The sequence below is a fragment of the Rutidosis leptorrhynchoides genome, chromosome 4, assembly GCF_046630445.1.
Source record: "Rutidosis leptorrhynchoides isolate AG116_Rl617_1_P2 chromosome 4, CSIRO_AGI_Rlap_v1, whole genome shotgun sequence".
NCBI classification, from domain to species: Eukaryota; Viridiplantae; Streptophyta; class Magnoliopsida; order Asterales; family Asteraceae; genus Rutidosis; species Rutidosis leptorrhynchoides.
In genome coordinates, this window is record NC_092336.1 from 545,980,457 (window position 1) to 545,996,093 (window position 15,637).

At 34.1% G+C, this 15,637-nt stretch overlaps 1 protein-coding gene across 1 annotated transcript; it reads left to right on the plus strand.

Annotated features, from left to right (window-relative positions):
* The first annotated feature begins 11,161 nt into the window (after positions 1-11,161).
* LOC139842666 (uncharacterized) lies at positions 11,162-15,393 on the plus strand. Its single transcript, XM_071832784.1, has 6 exons — positions 11,162-11,247; positions 13,498-13,904; positions 14,019-14,088; positions 14,459-14,595; positions 14,741-14,886; positions 14,968-15,393. The coding sequence occupies exons 1-6, from the start codon at positions 11,162-11,164 to the stop codon at positions 15,391-15,393; spliced, it is 1,272 nt and encodes a 423-aa protein (XP_071688885.1).
* The last annotated feature ends 244 nt before the right edge of the window (positions 15,394-15,637 follow it).

Consider the following 15,637-nt stretch of genomic DNA (forward strand, 5'->3'; position numbering starts at 1 on the left):
TCCAATTTTGTTATATATTCGTTAGGGCTAGTGGCTACTTTACCTATATACCCGTGGGGTTACGGAACACCACTAGTTTGAAAATTTTTAGTAGAAAATACACTTTAAATTGTATATAGGACACCACTAAATTCAACTGCAGATCCCCATATATTTCCCCATATATTTTTCAATTTTATAGTTTTTCTTTTAAATTGTATAAGACATCACTAAATTTAACTACTCGGATGTGACGCCCCGTACAAAACCATCGTGTAAGGATCATCAACAACAGGATCATTACAAGGTCAAACACTATATGCTGTTTGAAAAATCAGTTTAGCATTCATGAAAATATAGCGTTTTACAAAAGTTAACGTGCTTCATATGAATAGAAGCATAAACATAAGTACGTGACCCAAAGGTCGTTACAAAGCCAGTGTTTGAAAATAACGTAAGTTACGAATTCACAATAAAAGTTCCATGATTGAGACATCTCTAAGTAATGCAGCGGAAGTCTAACACAGCAAGTCTGTAACACCAAGACAGCAAGTCTAACAGCGAAAGCAACAACGTCTAAGCACCTGAGAAATACATGCTTAAAAGTCAACACGAATGTTGGTGAGCTATAGTTTGTTTGTAATCAGTAATGTAATGTAGGCCACGAGATTTCAGTGCTTCAAACCAGCGTTTCAAATCAGTAATTCAAATCAGTATGATAAAGTATATGTTCAACCGTGGGTACTTGGTAACTAACTTAACGTAAATAACACCCCCTAAAAGTACACTTGGCGAGTGCGTATGTTTACGAAGTATTAAACACCCGTTAATTGCTAGCGCGACTAGCCCGAGTGGGGATGTCAAACCCTATGGATCCATATCTAAGATTCGCGTTCACCAGTTCAAAGACCAATGACTAAACGTTACCGAGCTAAGGGGAAAGTTTATGCTGTTGTATAACCCACACATATATAAAGTTTAAGTACTCATTCCTAATATGTAAAACATAAAATGCGCATGTATTCTCAGTTTCCAAAATAGTTAAAGTAAAAAAGGGATGCTATAACTCACAGTGAAAAGTAGTAAAAGTCGATACGCGGGAATAGTAAGCAAGTGGTTGGTCCGAAAGGTCCTCAACCTAAGTTAAAAGTTACTAAGTCAGTAAATCGTTCCCAAAGGTTTAAAATTATGTAAATTAGGTCTTAAGTACCATCATCATTCATTATTAAACAAAAAGTGTAAAGTAAGTTTTAAGTCAAGACTAGGGTTTGAAACAAGGGCTGACTTCGTTCAGTCGCCACGACCTCTATACAAACTGAAATGGGGTGAGACCAGTGGTCATGGCTCCGTATATGAGTCCCCTAGAGGCTGACCAATTTCCAGAACTAAAATCGTCTTCGTTTGACCGTGGTGACGGTTTAAGTGTGAGTAGGTCAGAAATTTCAGCACTACGTTAAAAGGGTGTAGTGACTTTCGGATGGCCATAAATCCTAAACCGTAACTCGGATTAAGACGAGGTCTAAATGGAAAATCATCTACTCGAACCGAACTAACTGAAAATCAACTTTATAGTAGCTCAGGTAGTCTGATCAGTTCCATAAATAGTAAATAAAGGTGTTCCAGTGAGTTCTTGGTGCTTGATGCTCATCACGGTTCTCATCCTTGATGCGTATAGCTTCAAGTGTACAACTCGTTGATGGGTTTGCATCATCTTAACCAAGGTTTGATCATCATAACACTAGTGTAAGTCTAAGATATATAGCACAACTCACTTAAGAGTTGTATGTAGTTTGATGAACCAAAGTTACATCAAGATCTTAGATCCGACACATACATGAGTTCTACTAGTAATATTAAGCTACAAACTTGAAAGTAAACCAAATAAACAAGATCTTAAGTTGTAGAACTTAGATCTTAGCTAGATCTTAAAGATCATAGACTAGAAAGTATATATCTAGTGTTCTTAAGTTAGATCCTAAGTTATAGAATTCGGATCTTCACTTTAATGAAACCATAAGTTATGAAACTTAGATTTTCAACTTGAAAAATGTATGTAGGCTTATAAGCTTTTACTTACAACAAAGTTAGAAGACCATAAGCTATAGAAACTTAGATCCAACACAAGTGTATGAAGTTATAACTAGAAAGTCATACTTCCATGTTCTTGAACTTACAAAGTTAACTTTTAGTTTCAAGAAATATGAGATCAAGATTAACTAGTAATACTTGACCAAATTAACAACATCACAATTTTAAAGTACTTACAAAAGAAAGAATTAAACTAAAGTACAAGTATTATGTTTGTTTCATACTTAGGAAGATTCAAATCAAAGTTTGGATCTTAGGTTTTAAGTCTACAAAACATGAACACAAGTAAGCTTATAAACTTTAAATCTTTAAAACATTTAAGAATAGAATCATAAACTAGCAAGTTTAGATTCTTGTTCTTGGTTCTTCGCAAACAAAAGATGGAAGTAACCAAGATTACATGAAGATACAAATTAGAGAACTTGATCTTTAACAACAACAAACAACAAGTAAGTAAACAACCAACAAAGAACAAGTAATGATGATGATTGAATTCGGTTTTAATGGAAGAAAAAAAAGAACATAAAGCTTATTACTTACAAAATTTTGAGAGAAAAATGAGAGAAAAAGTGGAGTGTAAAATGAAGTGTGTGTGTGGAGTGAGGAATGCTAGTAAATAAGTATCACAAAAAAAAAAGATTTGAACTCCCTTTGTGACCATGGATGCCGTCGGTTTTGGATGGATGAAAGAGGAAAGTTCAAAAGCTAACTTTCAAATGTGGGAGAATGGTGAGAGCTCAAAATGGTATTAAAGTTAAATGGTATTGGAAAGTGGTGTAAGTATACATGTAACTAGTCTCCAACTAAATCTTAATTAATCTAATTTGTCTTAATGAAATACTTGCATAATAATGGGCTAATTAGTCCATTAAGAAATTAGGGTGGGCTTCCAAGTCCATCAACATGAGTCCATGTAAGTAAGTAACAATTAAATAAATAAAGTCCAAGTAATTAACTAGTAACATTAGTTAATTAAAAATGATTAATAATAATTAATCATGAATGTAAATAATATCCGAAATATTATTCGTGAAAAGCGTGTGTCACAAAGACAAGTCGGGACATGGAAAGTCAAATACGGTGACAAGTCCATTAAGGTAACTAGTAAGCCTTAGTAAACACTAAGCTCAATTAAATAAGCCCTTAAGCCAAGTAATTGTTATAATAAATAACAATCAAGTTTGCGCAGTCATACGACAAAAGTTTAACGCGTACCAAGTACGTATCTCGTTTAAAACGATAAGTGACACCAACAGTCGTAAAAGTATTCGGGGATCAAGTTAAGTGATTACACACTTAATAGCACGTAGTAAGATATTAATGAGAGTAATTAATCATGATAAAAGATCCCAGAGCATAAGCTAGCTCAGTAAGCACAAATACGCAGTTTAGTGAAAGCACAAAGCACAAAAGCAAGTCAAAAAAGTTGGGTCGTTACATTACCCACATGTTAAAGAAAATTTCGTCCCGAAATTTTGAGGAGTGACCAACAATGGTACCGTATTTAATAAGGAGGAGTGTATCAAAGTTCCGTGAGACCCGTAGGCTCAGAAGTGAGTTATTTACCTTGAAAGGTACTTCGGCGTATGAAAGTGAGAATAGGTATATGCTGTTAATTAAGTCTCTTGTCATAAGAGGTCAACAATTTGATTTCGTTTCTGTTTAACATGAGTATGTCATCTGAATATATATCCACAAAAGGAAAGATAGTGTTTTTAGCCTTACAGGCATCTTCAGTAAGCTGGATGCGTGAAATGAATCATGAATGTTTCTAAACTCATCTAAAACATTGAGCGCTTCTGTCGCAATATAAAGCTGACAGGTAGAATGGAAAACATGGTGATCACAACCATGCGATTTGATGTCTGGATAGCGTTAGTCACGGATTTTTACTAACCCATTGATTTCGAAAGGAGGCCATAGGCATAAAGAACCCGATTCTTAAGAATGTTTGTAATCCATAATTATTTATAGTGCCTTCAGAATGGTCTGAACGAACAATGAAGGATATCACCCAGTTTAACATACAGCGTGTGAACTTATCCTTGGATGGAATGAAAACACAGTTCCATAATGTAACTTTATCCTTTTAGTTACATGTTGAAGTTAGGGTTAACGTTAACTAGAGCAATATATAGTTGCAACCAATGAAGGAAGGAATGTGTAGAGTAACCACATCATTGTCGTAAATGTCTTAAGCGGTCCCCTCCCAAAAGGGATAATAAGATTCATAGGTTCTCAAAGTATCTAACCTTACATTTCCGAAAGAGAATCGCACGAAAGGTGTGATCTTTGAACGGGAGTGAACTCTTCAAGCGGTCCGTTTTGAATTTATCCTTATACTTAGGGGGATGTGCGAATGAGAAGATACGTGAACTCTTGGTCCTAAAGAATGGTTTACTCCGAGTAAAAAAGAATCTCCAAAAATGATTCCTGTATCTCAACATACTGATTCATAGAGATGATGTTTACGAGGGTATAGCGTTTAGTCGTGAAACATTGAGAGTTGCAACCCGCCTAGTGCTTTTCCTACGATAGGGTGACCACTGAGTGTACGACAGAAAAACTGATTTATTGGCCCGCGTTTTTTTTGTTTGTTGTCATTTCTAACCTTAAAATGAACATTTTAGGGGTGAAAAGATTTTCTAACAAATTTTATAAAACTGCCATCCAAAGTGGCTCAAAAGTTTTTAACAAAGATCCTAATGGTAAACTTCATCCCCAACGGAGGGCGTGAAGAAGTGTGATCCATACATGGTGTAGTCTAATACGAAAGCCTTTAATAGAATCAACCAATGAAGTTTTAAAAAACCTTTAAACGTTTGATGCGACAACATAAACGGAACGAAGTTCCTGGTAAGTTTAGAAGTAGGTACAACGTGTACCATTTTGCACAAAACTATTTGACTTAAGTTAAATAACTCGATAAAGGAGCGATTTTTAAATAATTTGAAGATATAACTTAGTATGTACTAACCAAAATAAGTAAAGGTAAATTTATTGACTTAATTATATACATACATATATGATTTTATAAATCGCATAGGTGATAGAAAAAAAAATATTACTTTCATTTATCCATAAATCTCGTGAGGACCACATGAATAATCAACGTGTAAAAATCAATGTGTAAAATTTTTGATACCCATAGCTTTTCGTATTTCAGAGGTTACGATTTGAAAAAGATTGAGTGGAAAATCTTTAAATCATCGGGTGACCAGTTACTAGGTAATGAAAACTAATGAATTAAATGTAGTTTTGATATTTATTAGGACATAAGTCTTTGGGCCAAAAATGTTCACGTGCGAAGCCGTTGCTAAAAAGTGAGGTATGAAGGATAGAGCATGAGGACGAGAAGTTAATTGCTTCTTGACTTTGCAAAATGCCAAACAGGTTATGACTAATAATAAAGTCGGAATACTGATGGTGTTAATGTCACTAAATGAGAGTTTCTTGGAATAAGTCAGGACTTAGAGTTATGTAAGAAAGAGCATTGTTCCAACAGGTGTGGCGAATAAGATCCCTGGGGTAACGCAATAATTGTAAATGGTTTAAGTGTTAGTGGATGCCCAAAGGATCTGAATGACGTGGCAGTAAGTGCCTTCAACACATACACACATGAATCTTTCGATTTTGACAGTTGTAAAGTCTTCATGATGACTTGGATACGAATAAGCAATGAAAAATTTTATATAACAAGCAACGAATTTTTTTTTTTTTAGAGAAATTGTTTAAGGTGACGATGTAAGGAAAGAAACGAAATTCTTTGTAAACTAGAGTTATGTACAACATGTACTATTCTAAGTAAAATATCTTTTGAATAAAAGAATTGGTTTGTAAAAGTGAAAGTAAAATCTCATATGCACAAGTCAAAAATAAATAATTATTTACTTTATCATATATAACATATATGATTTCTAAAATTTATACGAATGGTAATAAAATAAATTTATTTTTATAAAACCTTGAGAGGACCGCACAGTAAAATAGTGTGTGTAAAGTTTTGGCAAACAAAATTTTCATATTTCAGGGGTTACAAGTTGGAAAAAGATTGATGAGAATCGAATAAAAGACGTTTGAAAATCTCGGGTGATATTTGAGCAAAAATGTTACGAGGAAATGAAAACTGTTGGATTTAAATGTGGTTGATGACTATTAGTTGTGCATAAGTTCTTCAACCAAAAATGTTTAAGTGGAGCTGTTGCTTATAAGTGAGGTATGAATGAGAGAGTATGAGGACGAGAATTTAACCACCCTTTGATTTTTGGAAAATTTCGAACTGGTATGACTAATATCGAAGTAAGAAGGATGATGTTGTGATTATCATCGAATAAGAAATTTCTCGTAATAAGTTAGGATTTAGAGTTGCGTAAGGATGAGTATCAAATAGGATTCTTGGGTAATCTTTAATATAGAATTTGAATTGCTGAAGTGACGGAATATAATTTCCTTTATGTATCGTTGTGCAAGTTTGCCCATTGTATCGATTCCTTTTATGGCTAGAAAGTGAGCATTTAGGTTTGTTAAAGTAACCCGGATGGCTTTTGACTCAACATTCTCGCGAGGTATACGAATAATCTTCTCACTATAAATAACTTTCGCTTTCATCCTTGAAAGCCAGTTCGTTCCAACTATTTCATCAAAGCTTCCTAACTTGATGGGTGTTAGGTAATTCTTAATGTTCATTCCAATCAAATCTTATTATACTACCGTAAAAAATTCTATCAATCTTCTCAAATAACATCTGCTTGTGCGTAGGTAACTAATCCTTTTCAACTACTACATTAAAACTTCCAAGTTTTGTTAATATGAGGTCATCTCCAAATGACCCACCTGTTAATTTTAAGGTACTACCTTAAATTATTTCCCTATCTCTGCCAGCTTACCATTTGCTTGTCCTATAGAATACTTAACTCTCATGGTTGTTAATGACTTATTATTCATAACGCTAAGGTTCTTAGATATAAGGTTTCTATCATTCTAGTATTAAACAACTCTGAAACAATAAAACGTTGTGACGAAACGTACCCTAACTAAAATCAGGATCCTTGCAAGTCTCCATAACGATTGCTTTACCGCAGGTAAGTTTAAAGTTTTTCCTATATGAGAACTTTTTCCTTAAATGTCCAGGGTGTCGATATCTATAACAAATTTTCGAGTTATCAATACTGCAAATCAAGGCCCCTCTTGTACAGTATCTTGGCTACGTGGTTATTCCTTCCCTACCTTTATCAGACTATAATGCGTATGCTCAAGTGATCCCTGCCAAAATTTTCCATGGATCACCTCATATTCCTCATGTAGTAACATTGGAACTTCTGCATGATTTACCTCAATATAATCACGCTGGCCTGGCGTCATTATATTGTACTAAATCGTACGTTCATTCCAATATCACCCCATATGGTCAATGTAATGTGATTACTTCCAGTTATACTCAATTTCATCTAACGGTGCTTTATCTATGCCATCTCAAAACAGAATCTACATAATTAATCTCACAGTTTCTCGATGTGGGTGCGTAGGTTCCGTAGGTCATGCATCAATGCCTAAATGTCCCAAAATTTCTTCAAAATGTTTGGGTTCAGGTAATGTCGTTAGGTTCCTTTCTAGAAATTCAATCTGGGTCTCGTGTCGAGTTGTACGTGTAGAAAGTAGTAATACGATATGTTTTGAGGCGATTCCTAAGTCTTTGGGTATGGCTGAGCATCAGTAGAAGACACTATGACCTTGTGAAAGGGGATGCCTTCCCGACTTCTCCATTGTCTAGGAGTGTTAGGGACTTAAGTCCAGAAGTGTCGTTAGATCATCGAGTAGTGGTGAAGAATGAAAGAAATAAGTGACGGTCATGAAAGCGCACGGGATACAAATTAACTTGCGGAAACTGAATATTCTTCTAATGTTCATACGATGTACGTGGCTAATTAGGGTGAGCTCGGGGTGCGGTTACTCTGACAAGTCTTCACATATCTCCTCCTCCGAGGATCAACTTTAGTGGGCGTGTAATCCGAGGGGTACTCCTTCTATATTGCGTGAAGTAATGTTTTGATCTTTGGGACGGTGGAACATTAGTAGTAGGTGGATTACAATACTAATCCTTAGGGTTAGACGAGTGGGAAAGTAGTTCAGAAAAATATCTGAACTGGGAAGGATAAGTTCTCCATGTCGGTACAGTGAATAGTAGACATGTAGCAAGAGCGTAATCAGGCATAACAACTACAGCAGCCTAGATCGTTTACAGCAGCACGTAGCATGGCAATAGTAACAGTATCATACCGAAGTAACATGCTAAAAGCAGGTAGTAGCATGCAGTAGCGAGAGTAAGCAAAAGCATACAGCGAGTTTACATAGCAGTAAAAGGAAACGGTAGCATGCAGTAATTTCATACAGCAGTAGAAGTAAGCAGTGGCATGCAGTAATAGTAAGCAGTAACATGCAGTAATATAACACAGTAGCATGCAGCAGGTTCCGCAGAAACAAGTAAATGAGCAAGTTTTAGATTAGTCCTATTAGCGAATCCTACTCGACTCGATCAAGACTCACTAATGCAACCTAATTCCCTATAACCAATGCTCTGATACCAAATGTGACACCCCGTACAAAACCATCGTGTACGGATCATTAACAACAGGATCATTACAAGGTCAAACATTATATGCTGTTTGAAAAACCAGTTTAGCATTCATGAAAATATAGCGTTTTACAAAAGTTATCGTGCTTCCTATGAATAGAAGCATAAACATAAGTACGTAACCCAAAGGTCGTTACAAAGCTAGTGTTTGAAAATAACGTAAGTTACGAATGCACAATAAAAGTGCCATGATTGAGACATCTCTAAGTAACGCAGCGGATGTCTAACACAGCAAGTCTGTAACACCAAGACAGCAAGTCTAACAGCGGAAGCAACAACTTCTAAGCACCTGAGAAATACATGCTTAAAAGTCAACACGAATGTTGGTGAGCTATAGTTTGTTTGTAATCAGTAATGTAATGTAGGCCACGAGATTTCAGTGCTTCAAACCAGCATTTCAAATCAGTAATTCAAATCAGTATGATAAAGTATATGTTCAACCGTGGGCACTTGGTAACTAACTTAACGTAAATAACACCCCCCTAAAAGTACACTTGGCGAGTGCGTATGTTTACGAAGTTTTAAACACCTGTTAAATGCTAGCGCAACTAGCCTGAGTGGGGATGTCAAACCCTATGGATCCATATCTAAGATTCGCGTTCACCGGTTCAAAGACCAATGACTAAATGTTACCGAGCTAAGGGGAAAGTTTATGCCGTTGTATAACCCACACATATATAAAGTTTAAGTACTCGTGCCTAGTATGTAAAACGTAAAATCCGCATGTATTCTCAGTTCCAAAAATAGTTAAAGTAAAAAGGTATGCTATAACTCACAGTGGAAAGTAGTAAAAGTCGATACGCGGGAATAGTAAGCAAGTGGTTGGTCCGAAAGGTCCTCAACCTAAGTCAAAAGTTACTAAGTCAGTAAATCGTTCCCAAAGGTTTAAAATTATGTAAATTAGGTCTTAAGTACCATCATCATTCATCATTAAATAAAAAGTGTAAAGTAAGTTTTAAGTCAAGACTAGGGTTTGAAACAAGGGCTGACTTCGTTCAGTCGCCACGACCTCTATACAAACTGAAATGGGGTGAGACCAGTGGCCATGGCTCCGTATATGAGTCCCCTAGAGGTTGACAATTTCCAGAACCAAACTCATCTTCATTTGACCGTGGCGACGGTTTAAGTGCGAGTAGGTCATAAATTTCAGCACCACGTTAAAAGGGTGTAGTGACTTTCGGATGGCCATAAATCCTAAACCGTAATTCGGATTAAGACGAGGTCTAAACAGAAAATCATCTAATCGAACCGAACTAACTGAAAATCATCTTTCCAGTAGACCAGGTAGTCTGATCAGTTCCAGAAACAGTAAGTAAAGGTGTTCCGGTGGGTTCTTGGTGCTTGATGCTCATCACGGTTCTCATCCTTGATGTGTATAGCTTCAAGTGTACAACTCGTTGATGGGTTTACATCATCTTAACCAAGTTTTGACCATCATAACACTAGTATAAGTCTAAGATATATAGCACAACTCACTTAAGAGTTGTATGTAGTTTGATGAACCAAAGTTACATCAAGATCTTAGATCCGACACATACATGAGTTCTACTAGTAATATTAAGCTACAAACTTGAAAGTAAACCAAATAAACAAGAGCTTAAGTTGTAGAACTTAGATCTTAGCTAGATCTTAAAGATCCTAGACTAGAAAGTCTAGATCTAGTGTTCTTAAGTTAGATCCTAAGTTATAGAACTTGGATCTTCACTTTAATGAAACCATAAGTTATGAAACTTAGATTTTCAACTTGAAAAATGAATGTAAGCTTATAAGCATTTATTTACAACAAAGTTAGAAGACCATAAGCTATAGAAACTTAGATCCAACACAAGTGTATGAAGTTATAACTAGAAAGTCATACTTCTATGTTCTTGAACTTGCAAAGTTAACTTTTAGTTTCAAGAAATATGAGATCAAGATTAACTAGTAATACTTGACCAAATTAACAACATCACAATTTTAAAGTACTTACAAAAGAAAGAATTAAACTAAAGTACAAGTATTATGTTCATATTTGTTTCATACTTAGGAAGATTCAAATCAAAGTTTGGATCTTAGGTTTTAAGTCTACAAAACATGAACACAAGTAAGCTTATAAACTTTAAATCTTTAAAACATTTAAGAATAGAACCATAAACTAGCAAGTTTAGATTCTTGTTCTTGGTTCTTCACAAACAAAAGATGGGAGTAACCAAGATTACATGAAGATACAAGTTAGAGAACTTGATCTTTAACAACAACAAACAACAAGTAAGTAAACAACCAACAAAGAACAAGTAATGATGATGATTGAATTCGGTTTTAATGGAAGAAAAGAAAGAACATAAAGCTTATTACTTACAAAAATTTGAGAGAAAAATGAGAGAAAAAGTGGAGTGTAAAATGAAGTGTGTGTGTGTGTGTGGAGTGAGGAATGCTAGTAAATAAGTATCACAAAAAAAAAAGATTTGAACTCCCTTTGTGACCATGGATGCCGTCGGTTTTGGATGGATCAAAGAGGAAAGTTCAAAAGCTAACTTTCAAATGTGGGAGAATGGTGAGAGCTCAAAATGGTATTAAAGTTAAATGGTATTGAAAAGTGGTGTAAGTATACATGTAACTAGTCTCCAACTAAATCTTAATTAATCTAATTTGTCTTAATGAAATACTTGCATAATAATGGGCTAATTAGTCCATTAAGAAAGTAGGGTGGGCTTCCAAGTCCATGTAAGTAAGTAACAATTAAATAAATAAAGCCCAAGTAATTAACTAGTAACATTAGTTAATTAAAAATGATTAATAATAATTAATCATGAATGTAAATAATATCCGAAGTGTTATTCGTGAAAAGCGTGTGTCACAAAGACAAGTCGGGACATGGAAAGTCAAATACGGTGACAAGTCCATTAAGGTAACTAGTAAGCCTTAGTAAACACTAAGCTCAATTAAATAAGCCTTTAAGCCAAGTAATTGTTATAATAAATAACAATCAAGTTTGCGCAGTCATAATATTCCAATTACGATAAAAGTTTAACGCGTACCAAGTGCGTATCTCGTTTAAAACGATAAGTGACACCAACGGTCGTAAAAGTATTCGGAGATCAAGTTAAGTGATTACACACTTAATAGCATGTAGTAAGATATTAATGAGAGTAATTAATCATGATTAAAGATCCCAGAGCATAAGCTAGCTCAGTACGCACAAATACGCAGTTTTGTGAAAGCACAAAGCACAAAAGCAGGTCGAAAAAGTCGGGTTGTTACATCGGACCCAATATATTATTCGAATTTGTAGTTAATTGAAGGTAAACTACCACTAAAATAGCATTCAAATATAATTAGTACTGAAAAAAATTGGACCCCATGAGTTTTAATCCTTGAATTGCCATTGGTTAGGGCCTAAGGGCCTTTTTTTCACTTCGTTCTAGGCCCCTAAATTTCCGGGACTGGCCCTGAAATGCAAATGATTTTTTAGTTATATATAGTTGTTCCTTTGAGTGGAAAGGTAAGTTGAAGTTTTTTGTATATTTGGTTATCGTTGTGTTTAACTTTTGTTATTTAGTTCGATGACTAACAACTATCTTGCTTAAACTGATATGGAACCATATTCAGGTTGACTCATCCCAGTGGCGTATTGAAGTTATTAAAAACAAACTTATTTTGAAACACAAATTTATTTAAAAGTACTCTTACTTGTGGTGTTTTCTAGAATCTATTTGCAGGTGTTATATTGCTCTTAATGGAAGTTAGCATTGAAGCATCATAACTTGTTTTGGATTGCTCATTATGGAATTGTAGTGTAGATTGCTGATTACTCAAGAATGGAGTTTTTTAATTTATTTATGATCTGCATGAGTATATAATTTATTCTTCTAAAGTCCAAGTTGCTGCATAGTCCAAGTCCATTTCTTATTGGGCTCATTTGCAAGGAAAAGAAGGCTGGTCAATTAAAAGCCCGTTTAGTGAAGCCCAACATAAAATGCTCTCAAGATATTTCAAGCTATAAATACCCTATTACTTTAAGGGTTAAGTGCATCAATCAGTTTTCTCATTCAATTTCACTTTCATCAAATTAGGGTTTTCTCTCCAGATTCATAATTTGATTTTTTTCTCTCTGATTAATTTTAGATAATCAATTCACATCTTATGATTGATATCTGTGTTATTGTTCCTGCATAAACATTAGATGTGTTTGTGTAGTTGATTGTGTTAGTTTCACGAATCTGAAATTGTAAATTGTTGTAATCTGTTGATGTGATAAAGTTCTTGATATGATTTGGTGATTGTTTCTACAAATTTAACATGGTATCAGAGCGGGTGCGCTCTTGATTGTTGATCGATCGGAGTTGTTTAAAGGCTTCTGTGTTTCTGGTGTTCATAAGTGTTGTTTGGGGCTTCTTGAAGATTAAAAGCATTTGTATAGGTTCGATTAAAGATCTGTGGGTTGTGGGTGGTGATAGTGCTCGAAACCCTAATTTCTTCAAAATTAGGGTTAGGGTTTCTACCTAACAATTAAAGTCTTCCGCTGAATATTCATCTATTCTTCAGAGTCTTTTGATCTTCAAAGGGGAGTCTCGTGATTATTCATATTATCTGGCTTTCTTATCCTTTTAATTAATTGTTTTTTGTGAATTATCTGGTTATTTGACATACAATTATCTGATTGATTAATCACTATGCCCAACTCTTGATCCAAGTCCCTTGAGACTTTGAAAACCTGATCAAGCACATGATAGATTAATTAGTCATTTGATTGTATTTGTTGTTTCTTCTTGTTCTGCTCATATTTGTTTGTTTGTTTTTGTGTGAAATGTGGGTGATAGTACTTCTGCTACACAAATTAGCAAATTAGACTTTAGTGATCCACTCTATCTTCATACAAATGATACAACTGGAACACCTATTACAGCTGTAAAGCTAAAAGGAACTAAAAATTATAATATCTGGAGTAGGTCAATGTTATTAGCCTTATCCACAAAGAATAAAATTGGATTTATAAATGGTACTATTGTAAGAAGTCAAACAGATGAAATTCTTGCATCCCAATTGGATAGGTGCAACTCTGTTGTCCTATCCTGGATCCTTGGGTCTGTTATAGAAGATTTGTATTCTGGACAGATCTTCTCTACTAATGCATCTGATGTGTGGAAAGAATTAAAAGAAACTTATGACAAGATTGATACTTCAATAATATACAACTTACATCATCAAATTAATACACTTAAACAAGGTGATAGTACACTTTCTGAATATTATCATAAGCTTAATACACTATGGAAATAATATGATGCTATGGTGTCCTCACCTGTGTGTACATGTAATGCAACTGCTTGCACATGTGCAGCAGTCACATCTCACAAAGATCATGTAAAGATGATGCAGTTAATGCAATTCTTAATGGGTTTAAATGATGAGTATACAACTGTTAAAAGTAATATCTTGTTAAGACACTGTATTAGATGTTAAAGAAGCTTATGCTATCATTTCAAGAGAAGAGTCCCATAAGGGAATTTCTGCAGATAAAATTGTTAAAACTCAAGCTAATGCTTTTGTAACTCAGGCAAATAATACATTTAATAAGGCTGGGAATAATTCTGGGAATTTTTTAAGTAATAATAATAATAGAAATCAAAACCAGACCTTAAAATGTAAAAAGTGCAATAAGCTTGGTCATACAATTGAAAGATGTTTTGAAATAATTGGTTATCCACCATCTTTTAAGAGAAGAGTAAATGAAAATCAGAATAACATGAATTTTGGAAATAGATCTTAATCTAATAACAGTACTACTCATAAAGATGAGTCTTCTAGTTCTGCTTCTAGTTCTGCACATGCAGTGTTAACAAATGACCAGTTGATGAAGCTTCTTAGTTTGATAAATGAGAATGCAACACCTGTGGATGCAAATGCAAATATGGCAGGTAATTTTGTAAACTGTAATATCCTTTTTAACTCAAACTTTAAAAGATTTTTTAACAGTCACATTAATGATAAATCTAAAAATCAAAATCAAGGTTGGATAATTGATTCTGGGTGCTAATCATCATATGACTGTTAGTGAAAAAGGTATGAGTGATATTGTTGATATATCTAAGTTAAAATTAACTGTGGGACATCTAAATGGAACACAAGCTAAAGTTGTAAAGATTGGGAACTTAAAAATTTCAAACAATGTAATCCTATATGATGTTTTAGTTATCCCAGAATACTGTGTTAGTCTTATATCAGTTTTTAAATTGTCTAAGGATAGTAAATTAACAATAAGTTTTGATGAAAACAAATGTTTTATTCAGGACTTGAAGGCAATGACAACTGTAGGGACTGGTAGTCAAAGTGGTGGATTATACTTGTTTGATGATCATGATTTAAATGTGGTAGGTTTATCTTGCAATGTGTGTGTTCATTTAGTGTCTGCACAGTTGTGGCATGCAAGACTTGGACATCCTTCAGTACAAGTCTTGAAAGTTTTAAAACAAAAATTGAATCTTAAAGACATTCAAGAAAACTGTCCCTGTGACATCTGCCATAAGGCAAAACAAGTCAGGGAACCCTTTCCTCTTAGTGATCATAAATCACAAGAGTTAGGTGATTTAATTCACTTGGATCTTTGGGGTCCATTTAAAATACAAAGCAGAGATGGTTACAAATATTTCTTAACTATTGTTGATGATTTTTCTAGAGGTGTTGTGATAACCCGAAAAATTTCCGATTTAATTTAAACTAAACTTCGAGTGTTTTCGACGATTCATGAATAATCGATTATAAAAAGATATGTAAATATATATGTGTGTATATATACATCATATACAATCATTATTATTATCAAGTATTATAATTATTATTATTAATAATTATCATTATCATTAATATAATTACTAATATATTATTAATATTATTAGTATTAGTATTAATGCTTAACATTAGTATTAAAAATAATGAAATATCATTATTATTATCATTATT